The sequence below is a fragment of the Alexandromys fortis genome, unplaced genomic scaffold (genome assembly GCF_014885135.2).
Source record: "Alexandromys fortis isolate MF-2015 unplaced genomic scaffold, M_Fortis_MF-2015_v1.1 scaffold_30, whole genome shotgun sequence".
Taxonomy (NCBI): Eukaryota; Metazoa; Chordata; class Mammalia; order Rodentia; family Cricetidae; genus Alexandromys; species Alexandromys fortis.
In genome coordinates this window covers 3,771,856-3,798,777 of record NW_026067922.1, presented here as the reverse complement: position 1 = coordinate 3,798,777, position 26,922 = coordinate 3,771,856, and the positions used below count along the sequence as shown (strand labels likewise).

Below are 26,922 nucleotides of genomic sequence, written 5' to 3'. Positions count from 1 at the left end.
GGGGGGGGGGGGGGGGGGGGGGGGGGGGGAGGGGGGGGGGGGGAGGGGAGAGGAGAGGAGAGGAGGAGAGGAGAGAAGAGGAAGGCCGCCCATTTGAATATTGGGTTGCAAAAATGCTTTAGAAAAAAAATTATACTTAAATGATGCATATAAATTCCCAATAGCAATTTACTAGTCATTTCCTATAAGACCTGTTCATGTGGCTGAAAAGATGGCTCAGTGGTTAAGAGCACTGGTTGCTCTTCCAGAGATCCTGAGTTTAATTCCCAGCAACCACATGGTGGCTCACAACCATCTGTAATGCAATCTGGCACCCTCTTCTGTCATGCGGGAATACATGAAAGCAGAATGTTGAATACATAATAAATAAGCAAATAAATCTTATATTAAAAAAAAGACCTGTTCATTTGAGACTGTAAATCTCTCAAATTCATCCATTCTCACTATTCCTGCCCAAATGGATTGATAGGTCATGTTCCTTATCTCACCTTTATAATTTTAAGCTCCAGTTATCTTTCAATAACCAATTTGCTATCACCTCTCCTCAATACTTTCCAAAAGGTTTAAAATGAAAGTCAAAGCTCTGAATGTAGTCCACAGGGTAATCCACTTGGTCTCCGACCTATACCTTACATGTTCTGGAAATATGGATGTTCAAATTCCCTAAGTGCCACATGTTGCTCATCACTATAGGGTGTACTGTTTCCTTGTATCATGTTTTTCTTCCTCTCTATCTCATTCCCAATAAACTGTTCACACACTTACCCACCTGACATATTTATCAAGTAACTACCATTATGTCAGGTAGGAGGAACAATTAAAAGAAATATCTTTGTTCCCAAAGAAATTATTTTCTACCACAAACACAGCAAAATAAACAATAAGTAAAAGATAGGCTGGAAAGATGGCTCAGCAGTTAGGAGTACACACTGCTCTATTAGAGGACCAAAGTTCAGATCTCAGAACCCAGGATGGGTGACTCACAGGTGTTTTTAACTCTTGTTCCAAGGAGTTACACCTTCTATAGGCACCTGCACACACAAATGTAATAAATAATGACAGGTAACAAATAAATCTTTTTAGAAAGTAAAAGAATATGCCAAGAGTTTTAATTACTGAAAAGGAAGAAACAAAAAACAGACGATATTAGTAGCATTAGCTACTAACAGCAGGGGTCAACAATTTTAAGTTATAGGTAAAACAAAATTCTCTGTAACACAATATTATGTAAAAATGCCAAAGAAATCTATAGGACAAGCCAAAAAGGTTTGTATAAGAGGTGTTCTCCTAATAGTGTAACAGAGATTAAGCCTCTAATAAGGCTGAAACCAAGTAAGGCTGGAGAGTTAGCAAAATGGGCAAGGACTCAAGACTTTTACTCAGGAAAGGAGGAAACCATTAGAGGATCAATCATGAGAAGAACAGGGGGCTGGAGAGATGGTTCAGTGGTTAAGAGCACTGACTTTTCTTCCAGAGGTCCTGAGTTCAATTCCCAGCAACCATGTAGTGGCTCACAACCACCTATAATGAGATCTGAAGCCCTCTTCTGGCCTACAGGCAGAATAGTGTATATATAAATAAATCTTAAAAAAAAAAAAAAAGAACAGATCATCTGATTCTCTTTCATGCTAGACACGCTGTAAAGAATAGGCTCTAAGGACAGAACCTCTCTGTAAGGGCAGAAAGGAAAAGATGAACTACTAGAGCCTGGATGGAAAGCTAATCCAGGTAATATATAAGCCTGTATAGGCCAGTGACGGAAACAAAAAGGAGACTGGATTCTTAAAAGTATCTATTGAGAACACATGTAGAATATAAGGGGGAAAAAAAGAGCTGCATTACTTACATCTATAATAGACCTATTTATAACAACACATAGATGGGACATAAAAATTCAAATTTACTCAGTCCACAATTCCCAGTTTATTAATATGAAATTCTACAGACTGTTTTCTTTCTCTCTTGAAATGTGGATAGGTACTGGCTTGCATGTATATCTGTGCAACACGTGCCTGCCCGGTGCCAGCAGATACCAGGAGAGGGTGTTGGATGCCCTGGACCTCAAATTAGATGGTAGTGAGACACCATATGGGTTCTGAGAATCAAATCACTCTAAAGGTGACAACCTGATCTCTTAATCACTAAGCCATCTTCCCAGCTCCTATTTCTGGCTCTTTGTGATAGGTAAAATTTCCCTGATATTGCATAATTACACGTGATACTGTCAATTTTAAATGTCAACTTGACAATCTAGAATTGGCTGGAAGAAGACTCTTAGAATGTGAGGTTATCTTAGTATATATTAGTTCAAGAGAAAAGTCAATGTAGTTGACATCAGAAACAACAAAAAGAGAAGATAGCTGTGTTGAGAATTCTGATATATTCTTGTCATTCCCACAATTAGGTTTCTTTCACAAAGCAAAAACATTTGATTTCAAAGTATCTGGATCTGGGTTGTAAATAATGTATTACCAAGTAGGCAAAGCTTCAAAGAGTTTGAGTTACTCACTCCTCGTTTAACATTTTAAATCTCTTGCACTCTGCCTGCCACCTCCAACCACCCAATCAAGCAAAAAACAATCTCCCCAAACTACAATTATAGACCAAACAACTTATATACCTGGCATGCCTGCAGCAAGACCCTGACCAAAAGCCAAAGTTGGGTTTGCAGCTGCTGCAAGTGATTCTGCTTGCTGCCCTTGTTGGCCCTGACTGGGAGTAATAGGACGTTGACCTGCTCCAGCACGAAGAACCTAGAAAAGACAAATGACTCTCTTAAAGCAATATAATAACGAATTCATCTCAGACAACTATGTACATATCACAAGTAGATTTTGGATCTTGTTTGAAGAATGAAATGTAGATTTATCATGAAAAGTTATAAATGATTTTATCATTAAAAGAGATATTTAGTTCTTAACTATAATGATCTATAAAGAAACATGGATGTCCTAGGTCTTTGGGTAACAATCATTTCTAATATTTATGCCCTTCTTTTTTTCTTTAAAAAAAAAATCACCCTTCTGGTTAAAGAAATAGATAATCTTAAAAATTTTATTACAATTATTTTCCAAGGCTGAAAAATGAAACATGACATGAAAAGCTAAAAGGAAGAAACTAAGATTTGTCTTTAAGATTGTGACACAGCAAGAAATAATACACACACACACACACAAAACAAGAAAACAACAGAAACAAACAAAAAACCAAACTGAACCAAAACAAAAATTTGGAATCCATGGAACTTTAGCTCATTTCAACGTGAACTCTTCATACGAAAAATATAAAGTAACACAACCATGATGAAATTAATAATACATTTTACAAATATCCAAATAATTCAGGGAAGAGTGGAATCAACCTAAGTACACACACTTGCCAGCAACATATATCTGGTTAAAGATACAGGCTAAAAAAAATTATTAAATGACATATGATATACAATGGCTGAGCTAAACAATAGCTTCTACAGAGCATCTATATCATTAAAAAATATTTTAAAAAACTCAAAGCAAAAATTAGCAACCAAGCAAACAAAGTATTAAATTGCTTTTGTAGAAGAAATAAGATGAATATGGAGAATTTCCATACTTACCAACAATGTATTTACATTTGTCATAATTTTTGAAAAGGCCTGAAATAAGATAATCTTCTCTGGAGGAAGAGACAGAAGGATCTCTGTGAGTTTGAGGCCCTCCTACGCTATATAGCAAAACCCTGACAAAAAAACTCTATCTAATTAATAATTTGTTTAAGAAATCAAAGGTAACTTAGAGTGAAAATGTTTTACTTTTTCTTGATTAAAAATGTAAAGCACTTAAAATATTTTTCGCCTTTTACTTAATATCTAAGACAAGCAAGCTCTTTGATATGGACATCAATAATGTAGATTTTTGTTGTTTCTTGAAGCAAGGTCTCACTATTCATGATGGACTGGCCTCAGATTTCATGACCTTCATTCCTCAGTGATGGGGATTAGAGACACCAGTTCAGATGTATTAGCAGTATCCTTTTTTTTTTTTTTTCTTTTTTCTTTTCCCTGTTTGGTTTTTGAGACAGTGTTTCTATGTGTAGTAGCTCTGGCTGTCCTGGAACGCTGTAGACCACCACAGCCTTTAACTCACAGAGATCTGTCTGCCTCTGCCTCAAGAATGATGGAACTAAAGGTGTGTGCAACCTTTAATTAAGTTTTAAAATTGTTAGACATCTGAAGAAAGTAAAATAACAATGATGATCAGAATATAAAAAAAAGTCAGTAACTAATTGTGCATCACCTATATATACTAAGTACCATGCTATCTACTGAGGAAATAGACATTTTTTAAATACCAGGAACTCATAGAATTTAGAGGATTCTCAGTTTATTTCATGAAGAGAGGCCTACCTGCTGCTGTCCAGGCTGAGCTTGTGATGCTGCTTGCTGATTGGCTGTGTTGTTTGCCGCAGCTGCAGCTTGCTGCTGAAATAAATTAGCTGGATACACCCCCCACGGAACACCGTAATACTGAGGTGGAACCACTGCTGGACCTAAACCCACATGCCCCACCAAAAGAAAAAAAAAGTCACTAGATTTTATATATGAGATCAGTTACTATTAAATTATAAAGGGATACAACCCTAAGACTTAGGAGCTGACCACATCCTTGTAATTTTTTTTCCTGCTCACTCACACTTGCTACATCACATTTTTTTTATTCTATTAAGATATAGTATATGTTTGTGTGTGTGTGTGTGTGTGTGTGTGTGTGTGTGTGTGTATTAAACTGAAGAGTCTCAGTCTATAGCCAACTGGTCTCAAAACTCTTAATGCCCTGCCTCAGCTTCCAAAGTATTACAAGTACTTATTTCCGTATCCACCTTAGTGCTGATTATCAAAGACTCAGCATTAATGTCAGCAGTGGCCTTACTAAACTGACTTGAAACAAAACTCAAGGCCATCAATAAAATGACAGACACTTTATCATTCACAAGTACTGACTGTCAATGTATGGGTCTAGTGTAGACACAGACAATATGGTACTACATTAGATAACATAAAACTAGTGCTTCTTAAAAATAATACATTAATTGAAAAAATATTTTTTGCTGATTAAAAAATTTTAAATTTTTACTTTGTAAAAAATTAGTGAACAAACTTGGTGACAAACAACATTTGAACTGTAAGTCTTCAGTTTAAAGACGTTTTCATTTTTCCTATTTGAAACAGAATTAGCCACCATCCTTACAAGCAATTGAGAATCATAAGAAGACAAATGAGACATCAGTGTGTATGTGGTCAGGAAAAGAAAAGTAGTAGTTAGGACAAGAACTGGATGATTCAAGCAAAGAAAACAAGAGTAAAGAAAGCAAACTAGGCCAGGTAGCCGTGGCACACATCTTTTACCCCACACTTGGGAGGCAGAAGCAGGCAGATCTCTGAGTTTAAGGACAGCCTGGTCTACAGAGTGAGTTTTAGTACAGTTAAGACAACACAGAGAGATCCTGTCTTGAAAAACCAGAAGAAAAAAAAAGCAAACTAGGAAAACAAAATGAAATGCTTCTGTTCTACTTGATATCTAATAGATTATATAGAATAAAAGATGAGCCCACCAAAATCAATAAGTAAATGTCCTGATTTCTGACAAATAACAGATGTCCTGATACCATGTCAAATCAAATTAGGATAACTAACTTGTTTACTTTAAAATCCAAAGTCACCTTGTTTAGAAAAAAATAAAGCCCAGCACAAATGAACAAATCACTAAAATTAAAAGCTCTTCTAAACTTAAAGGCAAAATATATTTCTAAAATAAGATAGCAATACAAACACAACCTATATGGTGAAGATGTTTGAACACAACCAATCATGAGACTAGAGAGATGGCTTAGTGGTTAAAAGCACTGACTATTTTTTCAGAGGACCCAGGTTCAATTCCCAGCACCTACAAGGCAGCTCATAACTGTCTGTAACTCCAGTTCTAGGTACCTTTACACCAATGCACATTAAAATAAATAAACCAGGCAGTGTTGGTATACGCCTTTAATCCCAGCACTAGGGAGGCAGAGGCAGTCGGATCTCTGTGAGTTCAAGGCCAACCTGAACTAGAGCTAGTTCCAGAACAGACTCCAAAGCTACAGCCAAACCCTGTCTCAACAAACAAACAAAAAAATTCAACAGTGAAAACAAACTCAAACTACCAAGAGCCTCTATATGCAATATAGACAGAAACAAACAAGATTCTGAGCAAGAATCCTAATTGAGATGTGCTCTACAAGTACAGTAGGATTTTCAAGATTTAGCATGAAAACAGTGCAAAATCTATTAATAGTTTTAAAATACTGATTAGATAGTAAAACTAAAGTACTTTCATCTGTTCCTTTACTTTTGTATTATGGCTATCCGAAAAATTGGTAAGCTGTACTTTCTGTCTTATAATAAATACATTTCTACTGAACACTCATGGCGCTAAAAGGCCCAAGATAAATGACCTCTTGAAGTTGCTTTTTTCAGTCCTATAGGTAATGTACAAATATGTCTACTAACATTAACATATTAATATTCAGTTAAATGGTACCAGAAAATGCACACTCTTATGGAATCACATGGTACAGATTTCTTTCAGTCTAGTCTAAACCAGACAGCAAATAGGAATTTGAGATTAGTTTTTCTTTCATTTTTTAAAAGCAATGTCTTAAGTTTGAAAAGTCACAAAAAGATGGACTGTCCAATAGTCATAAACAGTAACAGGTGACAATCACTTCACTGAAGGTATCTCTGAAAGGCAGAAGTAGTCAATCCAAGAATGACAACACCACAGTCTTGTTTTATATAAACAATACTTAAAGACTGAACATATTTCTGTATCTATAGTCAATTCAACCTAAATCAACTTTCCCCCAATGACTTTACACAAGAACAGCAAAATATTCTATGAGTAAAACTGCACCTGACCAAAAGCAGTTAATACAGCTTTGGCTTACAGGGATAACTTTCAGTAAAGTTCCTTCCATACTTTTTGCACCTCAGCTTGCTTGTAATGCTTAAGAAACTTCTAGATGTGCATTCTTTTCAAGAGTTTCACCTACCGCCAGATTATGTTCTGAAAAATAATGTCATTTTGTTTTGTGAGTACTGGGATCAGTGTTCAAATGAAGATGTATGGTCCACATTGTAGGACTTCTAAGTTACAAACCAGAAGTAAAAACCAACTAACTAGACACAGGGATGAAATAGTTATTGCTGTGTTGTTGCTGCTCTGTAATTGTATAGTTGAAAAATTAACTCCCTGCAAATTTCATTTAACTACTAACAATATTAGTTTCTCAGAGGAATGCCAAATTGCTCATAGACAAAAATAAAACTTACATCAAGGTTAAAACTAAATTCATAACAAGTAACAATGATGAACAACAAGTTACCTGCTAATGTTGCTGCTGCAGCCAATCCTGCTGCAGTATACGGGTCGGTCCCTGGAGGAGCAGCACTAATAATATATGGATTTGGCACAAATGCAGCTGGAGCAAGGCCTGCTGAGAATACACCAGCTATATTTAAAAGGGCGAGAAATAATAAATAAAAATGTAAAGTATTTCTTCAAGGTAAAAACATTCTATTCTAAATCTGTAGTGGGACCATGTATGATTAAGGGTTCAATTTTTTTTTACTGAACAACCCCATTTACACATCAGATAACACCAGCTGTTTTATAGGGCTTTTACAGATATTAAATATATGATATGAAGGTATAGTGTTAGTGAATAAATATATAGTAGTCAGGCATTGGTAGTGTACACCTTTAATCCCAGCACTCAGGTGGGAGATAGGCAGATTTCAAGTTCAAGGCCAGCTTGTTCTGCCCAGTGAATTCCAGAACAGCCAGGGCTTCACAAAGGAACCCTGCCTCAAAAAACAAAACACCAAGAAAGTGTTTGGATCTAGATCTATTGTTATTCAGTAGTTGTTTCTCATTCAAACTTTTAGCATAATTGAGCTAAGAATTTAGTAAAAAAGAATTGACAGAAAAATAAATTACCAATGAAAATACAGCCTGATGTGTTTTACTAGCACAGAGAAAAGTAATATCTAACAAACTTTGTAAGTGGTTGGTAAGGTAAAAAACTTAGTGAAATTAAGTAGTGCTGGAACTATACCTACAAGATTCATCAAGAGCTACCAGGTTCATCCTAAGTAGTCCTTAAGGTAATAGGGAAACAAAAAGGAATTTAAAAGAGACTTTAAGTCTATTTCTGACTTTTAAGTTTATTTCTGAATATAATAGAAGTCCATACAGATTAAGTAAAAAAAAAAAAAAAAAGGATTAAAAAAAAAACTATGTATTTGAAGCATTCTTGTTAATAGAGAAGGAACTTCCAGGCACTGACAACTACCATACACAAAACAAGATATGCACCATAGCAATGTAAAAAACTGGAACCAAGATTAAAATGTTGAACTGAGCACTCAGGAGGCGGAGGCAGAGACAGGCGGATCTTTGTGAATTTGAAACCAGCCTGGTCTACAAATCGAGTTCCAGGGCACCCAGAACTGTTACACAGAAAAACCCTGTCTCACAAAACAAAACAAATACATATAATCAAGTTTGATAGCTTATAATTCCTTAGAAATATTTTTAAATTATTCAGGTTTCCTAAATTTTCATCAAGCTGACAAGATGATTTCAGATCAACTAAATTCAACAAGTACCAACTACTGAATAAACTCTGACACATAAAAATCAAATTTTCTTAAATTCATTTCATTAAAGCAAGTATTATGGTAACAAAACTTGACAACTTCAAACCACAAGAGACTGATATCACTTAATTCATAAGTGATTGAGGATTAAGAGCTGTATAGATTAGCTCAGCAGTTAAATGTTTTCTGCTTACAGAGGATACAATTCTTTTCCAGTATCATAGCTATACTACACAAACTCCGGGGAATCTGCTACTCTTTTGAGTTCAAAGGGCCCTTACATGCACATGCTCACACTAACTGAACCCACATAGACATGAATAAAAATAAATATTAAATTTTTAAAAGAAAAAAAATTGAGGGAAATCAAACCCAGGGTTTCACGTATGCTAGGCAAGCACTTTACCAATCCACATGACCTCTGGATTTGAACAAAAGAATGACAGTTTGCATTCATTAATAAGGGTAATTTATGTCATGTTAATTTTTCTTAAGTATGTTTTTAAAATCCAATCTGATCTTCTGAAAGTAGATTAGATGATTCTGAAGTTCATACCAAAAAAAATCCCTTCAAAAACTTTACAAAATCCAAAGATTTTGTGAAATTTTAAAAGATATCATAAAGTGCCAATACAACACCTGTTATTGTTTCACAAGCAGGTAAGAACCACTACATTGTCAACAGTAAGAGAAGGACTGAATTAATAAACATATGAATAAAGAAGGTCCAAGAAAAAATGAGGCCAGAATAGATACTGCAATTAGGAAGAAATTATAAATGCATCTATCCTTATAAAGAACCAAAGTAAAATTCCTACAAAGTCTTAGCAGCACTAATACAACAATACACATCTGAAGGAAGAGTTGGTCCTTACAGAGCACTTGTGGGCTGGGAATACAGCTCAGTGGGAGATACCCAGGGACCACAGAAGGTCATAATTTCAATCCCCAGCACCAAGCAAGCAAACAAACAAACAACAACAACAACAACAAAACCAACAAAAATCACCACAAAAAACACCTGAAACTTTTCCAACTAAATAATAAATCAAAATCAGACAGACAAATCTAGAGTGACGGGATTATACAAAATAATTTCTGTACTATATCAATGTTATATTGCCTATTTTAATGTACAATAATAATTACTTTTCTCTGTTTTCTTGAGATAGGGTTTCTCTGGGTAGTCTGCCTATCCTGGAACTCACTCTGTAGACCAGGCTGGCCTCGAACTCACAGAGATCCACCTGCCTCTGCCTCCTGAGTGCCTGGGATTAAAGGCGTGCCACACTACCACCCATCTAATGTACTATAACTATTTAACAAGGAAGATTAGAAGAAGCTAAATAGAAGGGTATTAAGGGAATTCTCCATACTGGCTGAATTTCACAAAACTATAATTACCCCTTTAAAAGCCCACAACTATACTGCATTTAAACATTTTATCTCACTCTATATTCTAGTTAGAAAGAGTAAGAATCAGAGCTGACAGAAGAAAAACAAAAAAGCTATTAGCAGGATTTATCAATGTTGAGAAACTAAAGGTGTGTACTTGATAGGTAAAAAACAAAGATAAAACTAACCCTATTATAGACAACAAAACATGTACAAGGCTTAAATTTTATCAGTAATAAATATATAATTGAGTTAGTTCACATTAGTTAAAACGAGATATCAAAAAATGCCAAATATTTTAAAGAAAATCTTTTAGGATTATTATTTTTGAATAATTCTAAAAATAAACATTCTGTCAGGATAGTTGAGATAAATAATAACATTTTGTTTCTGGGCATTTGATTCTTAACTATTCACTGAAAAAAATCTTAGGAACTAAGAACATTTATTGAATATAGATTTTCAAATTTTAAAATGTATGTTGTGTGTATATATGTATGTGTGTGTGTTTTCTTGCCACAGAACACATGTTGAGGTCAGAGGACAACCTGTAGGGCCTGGTGCTGCTCTCCTTCTACCATAGATCCTAGGGATTAAGATTAAATTTGGGTCAGGCTTTGTGACAAACACCTTCACCCAACAATTTTGCAGGCCTAAATTACAGATATTTAACCAAATACAAAAAAAGGAAAATCAAAAACAATTCCCTCCCTTAATCAATCTGTAGTATGCAATCTTTTACTACTAACCTCAAAGATGTTTTTAAAATAAACAAAATGTCACCAAATCAAGAAATGAAAATAGACACATTTCATATACTTTAACAGAAGATTTTTCTGACAATAATGAAAAAGGAAAATTCAGACTTACCTATATGTGGTTGCTGAGCTGCTGCTAATGCATATTGCTGTTGTTGAGCTGCAGTTAACTGCTGAACTGTTAGTGCATTAGTCCTCTGAAAGAGCTATCAGGAAAAATATTTAATACAAAGATTAATATCAAAACACTGCAATTCTTATTAGAAAGTTGTGAATATTTTAAACACTTATTTGAAGAACTTTCTTAACCATAATGATATTTTAATAAAACATTGTCAAAACCCCTATCATTCATGTTAGTGATTTACAGCACTTTGGTTACACAAATAAAAAGAGATTGCTAGAAAAAGCATGCTTACCTGCTGCTGGGAATTGTAGTCAAAAAGGCCTACAGTAGCTCCCGAAGAGTCCATGGGTACCTGATTACCAGGATAGTCAAACTGTAAGGAATCCAGACCAACTTGGTCCATGGCATCCAGATTCTGAGTTTCAGGATTTGAAAATTCTTCAACAAGTGGTTTGTTAGCTGTAGGATTAGGAAGAGGACCCAATCCTTCTGGGGGATTAGTACTGGGGCCAAGGCGCTCAACTACTTCAGTTGGAGAGGCTTGACGACTTCCAGGAGTACGACTAAATAAAGAAAACATAAAAGCACTATGGGTAAAAGTAGCAAGTCAAAGGGTAAACTGGTAAAGTATGAAAAACCAAATGCTCCTCAACATATAAAGGTTTTCTGAGCCACCAACTATTACATTTCTCACATTTTTTCTATTTAATAACTGATTAAGAGTTGACATAGTTTCAGTATTTTTATTATTACATCAATTTGAATACCAAATCATATAATTCAACCATACAGGTTAAGACCAATACACAGGTAAGAAAAGCTGTCCATTATTACATCTTAGGACTATACCATCTAAAACTTTTGTCTAAAATCATAGACAAAAATTATGTAAGAAAAACAAGCTACTAGACAAATATGGAAAGGTTAAAAATAAAAATCCACTCAACAACAAAACAAAAACCAACCAGATATCGTGGTTATGGTTTTAATTACTGAAAGAAGTCTTAACTAAAACAAAAGGCTGACTTGTGACTGGGGTTTTCTAAGCAATTTCTCTTTTATCATTTGGGCCTGTGTCCTTAATCAGAATGAATGTATGACTGGGTAACTCGTTATAACTAAAAGAATGAAAGAGAGAAAGAATGAGCAAAAAAGCAAACAGCAGACAATCAACCAGCCTGCCTTCTCGAAAGCCCCATATAATAGTTACCTAAAAAATCATCAAGTTATTTCTGTCGAAACTATCAAAAATATGTGTAAATGTAGAAAATTTTCAAAAATTAAAGTACATAAAAAACACACACAAAAAAATTCTATATAAACAAAATAAAATGTAACATTTCTCTACCATACTATGGCTTCTCCCCTGGTGTCCCCAAGAAATCCATTAATATTGAATTAAAATTTCAGCACTGCTTTCCCTTTGCATCAACATCCTTCATGTTTCTAACATTCTTTTTACATTATGTTTAATCCTCAATTACAGTTTATCTCTTCTACATATACACTTCCTCCAAGTGTGCTGCTTTGAGGAACTAACTATGCATTCATTCAAAGTACAAGCAAAGCATAAGTATGTAAGCTTAGTGGCAATAAGGCACTTTACTTAATGCCAGCTATTCCATCAAACCTAACAAACCCTAATTTGAGGTATTCTACATCAGCCTAAATTTGCTATACAGAGTAGTTTACAAAGTAACTATTAATTATAAGATCAGTTTACTAGGCATTTAAACATTCATGCTATTTTCTAGTCAATCACTGTCTTTGCAATACTACAAATGTTTTTCGCTTTTAGCAATGCATCGGAACAACGGCTCAAGTTTTTTTTTTTAAACCCGCCTACTCGAAACATAAGGGAAAACAGAACAGGATTTCTTTCAAATCAGCCATTAGAAAAGGTGGAGTAGCCCTAAACTTCATTCATTTCAGTTTTATTTCGGTAATATATAATATGCATTAAATATTTATATATGCATTATTCAAATTTAAGTAATAAAGTTGAAAAAGAGACCAATTAGTAACAGTTATTCTTCTGAAGCCTTATTACATGTCAAGTAGAAACTGATACTTTTTATTTAATTAGTAAATCAAACATATATAGAAAAATGAACAAAAATACTAATATAGTAGTTCATATTTTTGGTGGCCTTTTTCTTTTTCCTCGAGACAGGGTTTCTTTGTGTAGCCCTGGCTAATCTTGAACTCATAGAGATCGCATGCCTATATTTCCCGAGTGCTGGGATCAAAGGAGTGCGCTACCACTACCCGGCTCATGTTAATGTTTATAGGGAGAAATAACCTTTCACATAAAATGACTCAATACAGCAAAAGCAGAAAAAAAAATATATGCTTTCAGTGGTGCTATTATCTTGCTATAGTTAATGGTGTATTAACACTTCGATTATAAATATATAATCAACTGAGTTTTAAAGGCCTGACCTTCACTAAAACATAATAGCAGCAAAGTAAAATCAGGAAAAGGTTCTAAATAAAGAACATTAAATTTCTTTCTTGTCAAAAGAGGTTTACAGGTTTTGGATGCTTTTTTGCATGTGGAACAGAAGAAAATGGAACTTTAACAGTTACTGAGGCAGGAAATGCAGGACTATAAAATGCACCAAGTAACTATGCTGTTACTGAACTTCCATGGTCCATGAGGTAAAACTCTACTACTACCAGAGGCTGCAGAGGTCAGACTGAAGCATCAAGTTTCTAGCATACATTAAGTGTGCAGTGCTTATTCTAAAAAGCAACAGATAAGCAAAACTATGTTATTTAACTGCTAGGGGAAAAATAAAAACCTTCAAGAATTTCAAGTTTAAAAGCCAATCATTTCCTATTTGAAGGAACAACTATGTATTAGCACAATTCACATACTCTATGAAAAATCATGGGCTCCTAAACTAATTTTGCCTCATATATCTAAGATAGGAAAGAAAAAAAAATGGCTTGGGATGGCAAAGCATTCAACAGAACAATACAAGAGAAAAACCCCACTGGAAGATACTCAAGCACAACTGGAAAGGAGGGGAAAAATAATATTAAGCCTCTAATTCATTAGTTAGCAAAGAACAAATCTCTAATTTAATTCATAGTTGACAAAAAGTAATCACAGCCTCTAACATTATTCTTCCAACACAACACTCTGCCGGTTTTGAAATTTTTTAATGATTTTTGATCATTAATTCTATAAAAAAATTTCATCCAGATTAACACAAGATATTAAGGAAATAAATCAACCCTAAATTGGAAAACCAGCAAAATAAATTACAACAACTAACTGCAGTAACTCCTAAAAGAGATACGTTTTTCTTCTTGAAAAAGTTAAAAATCTTACTTAAAATCTTTGCAATCGGCATCCATTCCATTTGGCAAACCTCTGCCATTTATTTTAGAGTCCTCATCATCTTGCTTAAGATCTCTGTTTTGGTCCTCCTCAAATGGAGAAGCCTTTCCTTTTTGATCTCCTTTCTCAGGTCCATCTGTTTCAGCATCTCTAGTACCCTGAGGAAAAAGAATCTGTTTGATTCTCAATACTTAATAAACACAAAAAATGGCACCAAAAGGTGACCTAAAACTACCCTATAGGGTATGTAACAATAAAATCAATAATTGTTTTTTTAGGTGAACTAATTTAGCAAAGGCCAAAAAAAATTAGTAAAACCTAGGCATTTATAACAGAAGGGCTAAGTCAACCTTAACTATAGCGATACAGGAAAAGCAGTAACACCACAAATTAGATTATAATACTTAATTCATACATAATTTGATTTAGTTTCAGATTAAATACTATCAGGATTAAGAATTTTAATTTTGTAAAGTTTTAAAATATGATTTGGTTTGTTAACACAGTTAAAATATACTTAAAATTATTCTACAATTTCATGTATTTTGTGAACTAAGTGAAGAAAACAAATGGCAAATACCTTTAAAGTTTCTTTCAGTTCTATGAACAGAAAAATACACTAATTAAGCTGGACACAGTGGTCCATATTTGTAATGCCAGGACATGAGAGGCAGAAGCATGACAACTGCCATGAGTTCAAGGCCAGCCTGGTCTACACAGTGAGTTCTAGGCTAGCCAAAGTTATACAGTAAAATCTTATATCAAAAGGAAAAAATAAAAGAGCAAAAAAAACATAAAGCAAACAAAAATCACTGAAAATACTAAATTTTACCAAATACTATTTGCAATGAATACCTGCAAGTAAAATTAAATGGATAAAACCAAAAACGGAAGAAAAAAAAAAAACCCTAAACTTTTGCTCCAAATACTTACAAAAGTTCCCTTCCTAAATCGAGAATCCAATTTATCAGCAGGAGAGGAACTTAAGACATATTCTACCATGCTCACACCAAGGCCTCCACTTTCTGAGCGCGGAGAAAGAATTGCATTTACTTCACTGTTTCCATGAAAACTCTGTCCAGATCTTCTCTGTACCATAATAGGCTGGGACATTGAATGATCTGTTTGAAAGAAAAACACAATAGGCTTTTACTTTTAAGCCAAGTAAAATACAGTCATACAAATTAAGATACCAACCTAAAAATAAATAAATCAGTATTTCCTTTTAGTGTAATATTTGTTATGCACAAACAGCTTTTCATTCTGCATAGCTGGGACATCTTTTTACAAATGATACATTATATTATTTGTGTGTATATGTACATATATGCATGCACGTGCGTTAAGTCAGAGGACAATTATTTACAGTTTCCTCCTTCCACTTTGATATGGGTACAAGGGATCAAACTCAGGTTGTCAAGCTTGTAGAAAATGCCTTTACCAGCTGAATCGCCTCACTGGCCTTAGAGCATGTTTCTTAAAAAAAACAGATAAGACGTTAGAAGAAGACAACTTTGTGGGGTTGTTTCTCCCACAGTTATGAGTTTTATTTAGTGATAAAAGCTTATGCAAAGAAGAGTCAAACAAAAAAATCAATGAGGCAGAAAAATGACTGAAGGCTGAGGTTGTTTTTAAGTATAAAACCTAAAAGAGAAAACAAGAGATCACAGTTCTCAAGCTCAATTATACAGACCCACAACACAGTCATTAACAACTAATACCAATTGGGCTTAGAAAAATCAAATCCCAGAATTTTATGTTCATGGTGAAACCAAAGTATCAGATAAAGACTTTTTAAATACTTTCTAGTTTCTTTCATTTTAGAAAATTATGCCTCCAACATAAACACCTCTGTTGAAAAGAAAAGGCTATTTTTAACACCTCAGAGCTAGCATAACAAATATAATCAATAAATTGGAGACAGCATTCAAATAAACCCTTTTTCCCATTTGTACTCATTAAGAGATTTCCCCTTATATCCCTTCCTTTAATCAATCACCCTCATAGTTTAAATACAAGCATACTATGAATTATGACAGGCATTATCATATAATAGGGTTCAAGAACAAACAAGACAACCTGATTTAGTAATTATTACTATAATAAAAAATCATGATCAAAGGTAACTTGGAGAGGAAATAGCTTATCTCACAGTTCCATGTAACAGTACATCATCAAAAGCAACTGTTCTCCTAAGTAAAGGATGTACTTCTTATAGGCAACGTGAATCCCAACACAAACTTTGTATTTTAAATTGATAATTTATTCTAATATAGCTCAATTAGACTACAAGAAAAACATTCTTGTTTGTTTTTCAATACAGGGTTTCGCTGTAGTTTTAGAGCCTGTCCTGGAACTCTTGGAGGCCAAGCTGGCTTCAAACTCACAGCAATCCACCTGCCTCTGCCTCCTGAGTGCTGGGATTAAAGGCGTGTGCCACCACTGTCAGGCCTAGAAAAACATTCTTAAGGGTGTGAATCTTCTCTTTCTAGTCTCCAGGTGGCATAATTTGGCTGAACAACAAAGAAAATTTCTATTATTGTAAGGAAATATAAGCCAAAATTAGCTGCTCACAAAATTTTCAATCTATGAATTTTCTACAACTCCCTTACCTTCAGGGTTTTAACTTTGTAGCATTTACTTTATATAGGGTAACAAAAAGATTTTTTAAAAGTTTTAAATCTCTTTATATTAATTAATAATTATATTATTGATCTGGATGATACTTATCCACTTATTTAACACTTATTTAACAAATTTTTAATTAAAAAAAGATCTATCCAGGCAGTGGTGGTACACACCAATCCCAGCACTTGGAAGGCAGAAACAGGCAGATCTCTGTGAGTTCAAGGCCAGCCTGGTGTACAATATGAGTCTAAGGACAGCCAGCTGATACACAGAGAAATGGTCTCTTGTATCCAAAAAATAAAATAATCTGTTGGCCTGGCACAGTGGCTCAGTGGTTAAGAGCACTTGCTCTTTCTATGTCCCCAGGTTCAGTTAATGAATCCATAGGCAGCTCACAACCACTCAAATTTCTAGTTCCAGGAGCCAGATGCCTTCTTCTGATATCCTGATACACACATACACCTGTAGGCAAAAACACTCAAATACACAATAAAACAAATAAATCTTTTAGGGGGGGAAAAAAACCTGTTAATTTATTCACAAAAAATGTTAAGGTCAGAAAAGCAGGATCTGTCTGCCTGTGCCGCCCAAGCACTGGGATTAAAGGTATATGCCAATACTACCTGATCTCTAGTGGCTTAGCTCTGCGCTCTAATCTTCAGGCAAGTTTTATTTGTTAAAACACAATCAAAATATCACTACATTTCTTACTTTATTTTGTTTAGCTACTTTACACTCAGCAATAAAAAGAGAAAGCATCTATAAAACTTATTTACCTATCTAATCCTTAAATTTGATTCATGGGGTCTCTGTGAGTTCGAGACCAGCCTGGTCTATGAATTGAGTTTCAGGATGGCCAGAACTGTTACACAGAGAAACCCTGTCTCAAAAGACTAATAATTAAGTCCAAATTTTACAAATAAGGCCAGGTGATGGTGCACACATCTTTAATCCCAGCACTTGGCAGGCAGAGGCAAACAAATGCCTGATTTGCAGAGCTAGTTAGGGGAAACCCTCTCTTGAAAAAACCAAAACCGAAACAAGGCCAACCTGGTCTTCGAGAGCCATAGCTATACTGAGAAAACACAAAATAAGAAAAAGAAAAATCTAAACTATAAGCTTCAACAAAGGTATCACAGTTTTTTCCCCCAAATTGTTTATGGATAGGCAGGGTTATAAAAACGCTGAATTTCAAGCACCAATAACTTACGAGAAGTTCCCCACGCAGTCTCTCTCCATTCATCATCCGCAAGAAATATGCCTTTTTGTCCATCTTTTGTTGAATCATCAGGTTCCCAAAACTTTTTGGTAGGCAAAAGCTATTTGAAAGAAAAACAACAACAAAAAACTTTTATAATATCATACAATTTACAAAGAGTATATAAGGAACTGCAAACATATCACTTATATATATACATTAATCTTCAAGCAATCTTTTTTCCAAGCTCTCTCACTGAACATCAAAGTAACTCCTCACTTATGCACTGGCTCTAATAATTCTAGGCCTTCAACTATACTGCTAACATTTTTATTATATCCTGATTATCTTTCTTTTAAAATTTTCATTAGATTTATTCCGTTTGTGTAAAAGTTTTGCCTGCATATATGCATGCATACCACATGAGTGCTTAGTGCCCAAGGAGGTCAGAAGGGTATCAGATCTCCTTAGACTGGAGTTATTGATGGCTGTGAGCCACAGTGTGAATACTAAGAACTGAACCCAGGTCCTCTGAAAGAGAAACAAGTGTGTTTAACCACCGAACCATCTCTCCAGCCCCCTCATGATTTTCTTTCTATATTAATTCTCTTTAAAAGACTTACTAAATTTCCTGTTAATGATAACAAAAATGCCCAGAAGTTACTAAATTTTCTTTCACTTCAATAAGCTGCATTTGAACTATCTCATCAAATATCCAGAATATAAAGTTTTCTTTTTCTTTTTTTAGTTCTTATTCACCAGAAGTAAACGTCACAACTCTTACTAGCTCTTAAATAGTAGCAGTATCTCAAGCCCAAATCAGAAGCTGTGAATTAACACAGTACACACAAAGAAAAACACTAACGGTATTTTTGAGGTAATAACCTCAAGGCCTTATGCTCTATGCTTATACGGTAACATGTGAAAATGACAGTCAACAGGACCACTCAGTAACTCTCTCTATTCCTGACAACTGGAAGTAGAATTACGTTTGTTTAAACAGATTTGTTTTCTTAGATACACATTTGGCATTTTAAGTAAGCATTCATAAGACATTATTTCATCCTATTAAAGGCCAAGTCATTGACAGCTCATAATCAGACCTGTATAATACTTCTAGTACTACATTGATCACACTAGTTACCTGTGTTTGCCTCTGTAAAGGCATTGTGACCATATCTTCAGAGAACTTACAAACATAAGGAAAGAAAACATGACTCAGTAATACCTGATTTAGGGTCTGAGAGATAATGCAGTAATATATATAAATATATATATTAGTGTATTTTCAGGAGGAGGGGTAAGTTGCAAGGTGAGAAATACAATTAGCATAAATGAAACATGAAACCATGAACAAAATTTAAAACTTAAGATAATGCAGTGTTATACATATAAAGATGTAAGAAGACCCAAATTTGACACTGGTAAAGCTAACCAGGTTGATCATGAGTAACCTTAAAAGCATGTTAAGGAAACTCAGTTTTACTAAAGCAACAGGAAATCAAGATAGGTTAGCAAGAGCAACAGTATGTGTTGTAAAACCAGTTCAGCAAAATCACAACAGAGCCAAGACAGTAAGAACTAAAAGAGTGTACTGGCAGAAAAGAGCTGAGAAATAAATGGATCTAGAAAGACATTTGGAAGATCAAAAGGAGTTGATTACAAATGGTAGGAAAATGCATAAAACCTTAAGAAATAATAAATGATAGTGTTACTAACCAAACTGAGAAGCAGTGTTGAATGGAAAGGAACATGTTCCTAATTTTTACAGATTTTTTTCTTTTCTTTTCTTTTTTTTTTTTTTTAAAGTCAGTGTTTCTCTGTTTAACGGTCCTGGCTGTCCTGAAACTTTTTAGACTAGGTTGGCTCTGGCCTTGAACTCAGATCCACCTGCCTCTGCCTCCCAGCGCTGAGATTAAAGGCATGCACCACCACCACCTGGCCTACAGATCTTTTATAAAATAAAAATTTATAATTTTTTAAGAAACCAACTTAAAAAAAAAGTCCAGTTTTTACAGGTTAGGATCTTTCTAAATGTCATGTCTCAGTTAAAGTACAGACATTTTAAAGAATAATCTCCTCTGACAAAGACTCCAGTAAGTATAAAACATTTTATATTTAAATAATATAAGATAAAGTTTTAACTAACAGGAGCGCTAATCATAGGCATAGAAGTAGCTAAAATAACAGTATTCTGGTGTGGGAGGTCCTTCTGTCTATGTGTTGCTTATACTGGTTAATGAATAAAGAACTGCTTTGAACCTATGGCAGAGAACAGAACTACGTGAGGAAAGCTAGGCTGTATGCTGGGAGAAAGAAGGGCAGAGTTGAGGAGCTGCCATGGAGTTGCTGTCAGAGTCAGACATGCGGAAACTTTGCTGGTAGACCATAACCTTGTGTTTATATACAGATTAATAGAAATGGGTTAAATTAATATGTAAGTGTTATTCAATAAGAAGCTACAGCTAATGGGCCAAGCAGTTATTTAATTAATACAGTTTCTGTGTGACTATTTCGAGTCTTAGCTAGCGGGACAGCCAGGAACTAACAAGCAGCTCTCTCCTCCAATAGTATTCCACTGAGAAAACTATTCCATTTTTTGAGATTATATTCCCCAGAGTGTCTTTACAGACCACTGCCTTAAACAGCAAAATGCAAAACTAGGGATTAGCATAGTGGTAAAGCACCGGCCTAGCATACACAAGGTCCACTGCTCCATTCTCAGCACCACAAAAAATAAAATGCATATCTCTTAAGTAGTGGAGAAAACCCATGTCAAACATTCAATATGCCAATTTTGCCAAACACTAAGAAAAACTGTATTTCTTACTTCGCAAACATATTTAAGTTATTGGATACACAGGAAATAATTTAGCTAAAATCAACACTTCTACTAAAAACCTCCAGTACACTCTAGAAATGCTTTGTTAATTTTTTAAAAAGTACTTTTAGTTGAGTGTGTATGTGCTGCATATAGTGCATGCACATCAGTGTGTTTAGAGGCCAGAGTCAAGATGTGCCATTGTCTATGGCTCTCTGCCTTTTTGCCCTAAGACAAGGTCTCTCAAGCACAGTAAAACCTTACCTTTTTTCGGGGTGGGGTGGGGTGGAGGCTAGGTTGGCTGGCCAGTGAGCTATTGATTTCTGCCCGTGGCTGGAGTTATAGGCGGTCATGGCTACCTACTCATGCTTACCTATTCAGCCATCTGCATAGCTCCTTAGAAAATATCTTCTATGACGATTAAAACACTAATTTAAGCACTATTCCTAGCTTGTGACCCTAGTTTAAAATAGATTGAACATAGGTGAAGGCAACTACTCAAGAAACAAAGAGTTAAAACAAAAATTGAGAAATTGGAGGTTAAATAAATTGAGACAGAAAGAGATCTGTCTTCAAGAATTCTTTGATTAGCCGGGTGGTGGTGGCGCACACCTTTAATTCCAGCACTTGGGAGGCAGATCTCTGTGAGTTTGAAGCCAGCCTAGTCTAAAAGAGCTAATTCCAGGACCATGGTTGGGAAATCCAATGTTTCTTGTCTTCAACCTCAAAACTCTGATATGACTGACACAAAATTTTTTCCTCCAGAAAGAATTTATGGCTGAGCAGTGGTGGTGCAAGCTTTTAATCCCAACACTCGGGAGGCAGAGGCAGGCAGATCTCTGTGACTTCGAGACCAGCCTGGTCTATAAGAGCTAGTTCCAGGACAGGCTCCAAAGCTACAGAGAAACCCTGTCTCAAAAACCAAAGGGGAAAAAAAAAAGAAGGAATTTATGGCTTGCCCTCTCACTGTAAAGAAACAAATAAGGATCCTATCTATACTGCCCCATAAACAAATCTACCAAATTTCTATTCCAGTATTTGAGGCACACTTATCATCTATAAACTGTTGAACAAAAAGCTCAAGCTAATTTAAACATAATTAACATTATGTTTAAAACTAAGTTCATATTGCTTATCTCTGAACTCAGATGCTTTTAAGAAAAGGAATGTTGTGACAACAGACCATAAGGAAAAAAGATGATGTATAAGATCACTCTACTTATAAGTTCTCTCTCTCTCACACACATACATACAAAGTTGTAGAGAACAGCAACAATTAAAAAAAAAACATGATTTAATTATTTAATTCTCTCTCTCTCTCTCTCTCTCTCTCTCTCTCCCCACACACACACACACACACACACACAAAGTTGTGGAGAACAGCAACAATAAAGAAACTATGATATAATTTTCTGAACTCCTATAATAGTGTTCTTATAGCCTTTTAATCCTTTCTATAAATAAAAGATAGTAACAGTTTTTAGCTTTTTAATTTATTTCTGAAGAAAATATAATAAATCTGCTATTAGATTGAGTCTACAATGAAAGACTACCAAGAGACTGTTTAATGCATCATCTAGCACATAGTAGCCATACTAGGAACCTTTCATAGCCAAAGTAGAAATCATTTAATTACCTGATTATTTCAAAGAATTGCATCTCATTATCAAGATTTTATCTCTAGCTATTTAATTTTATTTTTTCTTGTGTTGTTTAAGCATTTCAGAGAGATGAAACCCTATTTATTACTTAAGAATAGTTGTCTAAATAAGTCTTTCTCCATAAGGAAAAACAGCCAGAAGGTTAAATACTAGAAGGTTTACATACAGTTGATAAAGAGAACTACTGGGATTTAAATCCTTAGTCGTTTCATTGTAAGGCTTTTCTCTTTGCATTTAATATTACAGAAGTTTCTTTTTCAATCTTAGTGTAATTCATAACTATTCCTAAGAATTTCCTGTATTAAGATTATCACTCGATAAATAAAAAATTTAAGATTACTAATAGTCTTAACTCTAAGAATGGTTAAAACAGTGATTTTATAAATATACTGCAACCCTCTAAACACTATCTGAAATAGCTGGTTTTCTTTGTAGGTTTTGTTTTTTTCAGACACTTCTTTCTGTGTAACCCTGGCTGTCCTGGTATCATGTAGCCCACAATGGCTTTGAACTTAGGGATCCCCTAGCCTCTGCCTCCTGAATGCTGGAATTTAAGACATGTACCAACATGTCTATATAATAAAGCTGTTTGATTCCACTTATCCCTAACAACTCAGATCAGTAAGAGCATTTGAGTTAAGTCTTATTTCTCTTTTCAAAGAACTCAGCATTAATTGCATAGCTTAGTAAGATTTCTGTAAGAACAGAGCTACTCTACCATTCTATATAAGATTTTGTTTTGAAGACAGGACCTTATTTTGTAGTTTTATCTAGCTTAGAAGTCACTATGTAGAGCAGGCAGGCCTTGAATTGACAAAGACCCACCTGCCTCTGCCTCCCTAGAGCTGGAATTAAAGGTGTTAATTGCCATGCCAGGCTCTACTTGAGATTTTAAAACACCAATTTTCTTTAATATTTTCCTAAAATACTCTGTCAAAATAGGAAAATTTGTTACACTAAGCTATGAAACTGCCTCCTCCAATACAACTCATTAGCTCGGTGATCTTAAGTTAAATTTTGGTTTCCTCAAAAAATTTCGGGCAAGGTCCTTTTATTCTGTTATTTCAAGATTCAACAAGAGTCACCTATATGACAGTTAATAGGCATGAGCTTTGCAGTATACTTGATTAAAATACTGCACCTCTATATAAACCAATAAAAAATAACCCTTCCTATGGATCATATTTGTTTGTTGTAAGCCACATGCTATAATGAAAATCAGTAGGTCTTTGACAAAAACATGCTACCGGAGGAAAACAAGAGTGACTTTATGAATAAATAAATACAGACTAGTTTCTATCTTTGGGTGAACAACTTAGAGACTGACCTTGGATGATAGTTTAATAAACCCATCAAGAAATACAAAAATGGTACATTTAAAATGAGTCCTAGAAGTAAACACGATTCTCCATATTAGAGATTTATAACAGTTAAGACCCAATAAGCAAAACCTTATCCTTAAAAGGAAAGAAGGGGACAATCTATTAAAAAGGGGATTTTTTTTTTTACATTACAAAAACAACTCCGATAAGCAATTTTAGAAAATTTAAGAGCCAGAGAGTACAGGCTGCTTTACTTTATTCCAATGAGTGAATTCTGGAATGAAACAAACAAGCACCTCACCTGTCAGTAAAGGAGGAGAAGAAGACTGGTGAGAGAGAGACAGGCAAAGAAGGAAATCCCAGAAGGTTCCCTGCTGCCTGTGAGATGAGGAAAGATAGAAAGGCTTGTGGGAGAGAACCCAGAGACAGAGATTTGATAGGCTTCTTAGCTATCTCTTAGAAGTAGCAATATTACTGGAAAATTGTTTTAAATTAAAAAAAAAAAGCAAAACCTGCTTATTTAAAAATATTTTTTACTGGATGAAGGTCACTGATAAAACGGGCCTGCAGCCCTCCAGACAGCAGGATATTAAGGCCCTACAGCACTCTGGGTGTCTACTAATAAAGAGTGGATTTTAGCTTATTTAACTATTCTGCCCAACCCCTCAACTTAAAACCTTTGTCTACCCATAGACAACTAATTCAACCACTGCTTCTGACCATAATTTTTAACCACAAAGGTATATTTAGCTTTCTCAAATTTTATTTTCAAATAGAAAAAGAGTCAATTTGTATATAAATCTATAATACACATAGAAGAAAATAGTCATGCCTAGAATTAATGTAGGATTCTCACTCACTCTTACAAAAACCAAGTCTTTTAAAGACTGGAAACAGAAACAATTCAGGAATGCTTTATTATTTTAGTATTTTAAGATAGGGCTTTCCTACATAATCTAAACTGACCTTGAGCTCAAGACTATTGCCTTGGCCCACAAAATGCTGGAATTGCAGGCATATTCTATAGCATTCCCAGACTGCTGTTAAGATATACTATTCTACTTTATAAAAACCAAAGAAAATAAGTGGCAGGTAAAAAACAAAAACCCTTCCAACTGTCTCTGTTTAGTCTACTCAAGTGTAAATAATGCCTGAAGAGCCATTTTGCTATAAGATATAGGCTTTCTTTTAGGAGCAAAAAAGTATTCCCTCTCTCAAATTTTTCTTAGGGCCCAGATTAGATTTGACCTTATGTACTGTATGTACTGGACTAACAAGTTTATTTTGGCAATACTTAGCTTAAGCACCTTAACTCACCCTTAAATCAGTCCTCTGAAAATGACAGACAAACTCTTTGGAAAACGCTGTTCTGAAGAAAGGGAGGGTTAGCTAGCTGCAGGGTGCCCTCTTGTGGCCCAAAGGAGTGACTGGACTCTCTTTCTGCATCTGAAGAGCACAGCATTGGATGGAGTGAGTCTCATGAAGGTCTCTAATCTACTAAAGTAAAATAATCTCCAGGAGCAAGCAATTAATTACACATCTTAGGTCTGTTTACTGTTATTTTCTACTATCAAAGTCCACACTTGAGTGTGTAATATAGAATACAACAAGGCTATGTCCACGAGAGTTTTTATCAGTTTCCTAAAGTTCATTAGGAATATGGAAAACTAAGTATTTTAGATGCCTTAAAATATGTAATGGTATGGTTAACTGGGTACCCAAAGAAAACTATAGATTAACAGAAAAGATAACATCCTTCCAAAATTGTAGAGTACCTATCATGCTAAGCATTCAAAGCTAGCAATTTATAGGAAATAAATACAAAACTGTAATCAGTAACATAATTAAAGTATTTACAGGGAACTAAATGAGAAGTCAGATGAGGAAGTTAATAAATTCTAATGCAGACAGCAATGGGATACTAAGCAAGTCTTACAGAGGATTAAAAGTTTATTAAATATCTTTGGTGAACAAGAAAGATTTTTGGGAAAGAATAGTAACAATCAAGCATAGCTAAAGCAAACAGCATACATATATAAAATGGCAGAATAGGATGTACTCTTTTGAGCAGAGCTAATTCTAATTACATGACTCATTACCAAATATTAAGACATTATTTAACCAAGTCAATCAAAATCACCTAGACACAAATAAGCACACTAATAATGACTTACTGAATTTAAGTTTCAAAATGAGCAACCCCCCCAAAAAATTCACAACTGCACAAATACATAATTTCAAGGGCTTTTTAAAAACCTATATCTGAAAGCTGCAACTATTATTTCCAAGATTTATGGTTTAGAAAAATAAACTTCAATGAAAAATTAATGTGAATCACAAATTTTTAGTATTGGTAAGTTCTTACCTCTCCCATTCCCCGAGATTCTAATGCAAGAGCTTGAAAATCATGATTCATTTCATCCACAGATCAAACCTGGTAAGTAACAAAAATTGAAAGTTAGCAGGAATTTAATAAAGTATTAGCTATATGGTATGGGTATTAACTAATACTACCACATTCCAAAATACAGAAGAATAGATGTTTCTATGAAGACAGGTTTTCCCAAATAAATTACTTGAGTGCAAGCTACATTGAAATGGACAAGTTTTTAAAAAAATAACTGTATGCCAGCAGACCACTACACATTCTTGTGCAAGAAAATGAAGTAAAAAAAAAAAAAAAAAAAAAAAACAAGAAAAGTGAGTCCAATCACTTTTTTAGTGTTATAATTACTACTACGAAATAATTTTATGCTAGTTAAGATTGTTAGGATTTCTGAAAAATTAGCATCATTTGTGAACCTAATTTATGTAATTTTCCCTGTAAATATTTAGCAAATAATCAATTAAATGGTGCTTTATTTTTTAAGTGAAAACATTTAATCTACAGTGAATTAACTACAGTTTGTTGTGGTTTCCTCAAGAAAGCATTTCTCAGCCCTTCCATTCTCAAGAGCTGACCACTCCCTCTTATGTGACAATGTGTTGT

The 26,922-nt window shown here is 34.6% G+C and overlaps 1 protein-coding gene across 14 annotated transcripts in view; it reads right to left on the bottom strand.

The window, feature by feature from the left end:
• Positions 1 to 26,922, bottom strand: part of Pum2 (pumilio RNA binding family member 2) — a 72,594-nt gene that overhangs the window by 30,390 nt on the left and 15,282 nt on the right. For 8 of the 14 annotated variants that reach the window (XM_050141822.1, XM_050141826.1, XM_050141832.1 and 5 more), the window contains exons 2-10: positions 26,299 to 26,367; positions 18,142 to 18,250; positions 15,237 to 15,424; positions 14,295 to 14,461; positions 11,247 to 11,517; positions 10,940 to 11,033; positions 7,399 to 7,524; positions 4,385 to 4,527; positions 2,621 to 2,753 (exon numbers count right to left, since the gene is read on the bottom strand). In XM_050141822.1, the coding sequence (XP_049997779.1) occupies positions 2,621 to 2,753; positions 4,385 to 4,527; positions 7,399 to 7,524; positions 10,940 to 11,033; positions 11,247 to 11,517; positions 14,295 to 14,461; positions 15,237 to 15,424; positions 18,142 to 18,250; positions 26,299 to 26,349 (1,282 nt within the window). In that variant the 5' untranslated portion in view covers positions 26,350 to 26,367. Of the gene's footprint in view, positions 1 to 2,620; positions 2,754 to 4,384; positions 4,528 to 7,398; positions 7,525 to 10,939; positions 11,034 to 11,246; positions 11,518 to 14,294; positions 14,462 to 15,236; positions 15,425 to 18,141; positions 18,251 to 25,250; positions 25,380 to 26,298; positions 26,368 to 26,922 lie in introns of all 14 variants that reach the window. The other 6 variants (XM_050141836.1, XM_050141827.1, XM_050141828.1 and 3 more) reach the window with 4 other exon arrangements.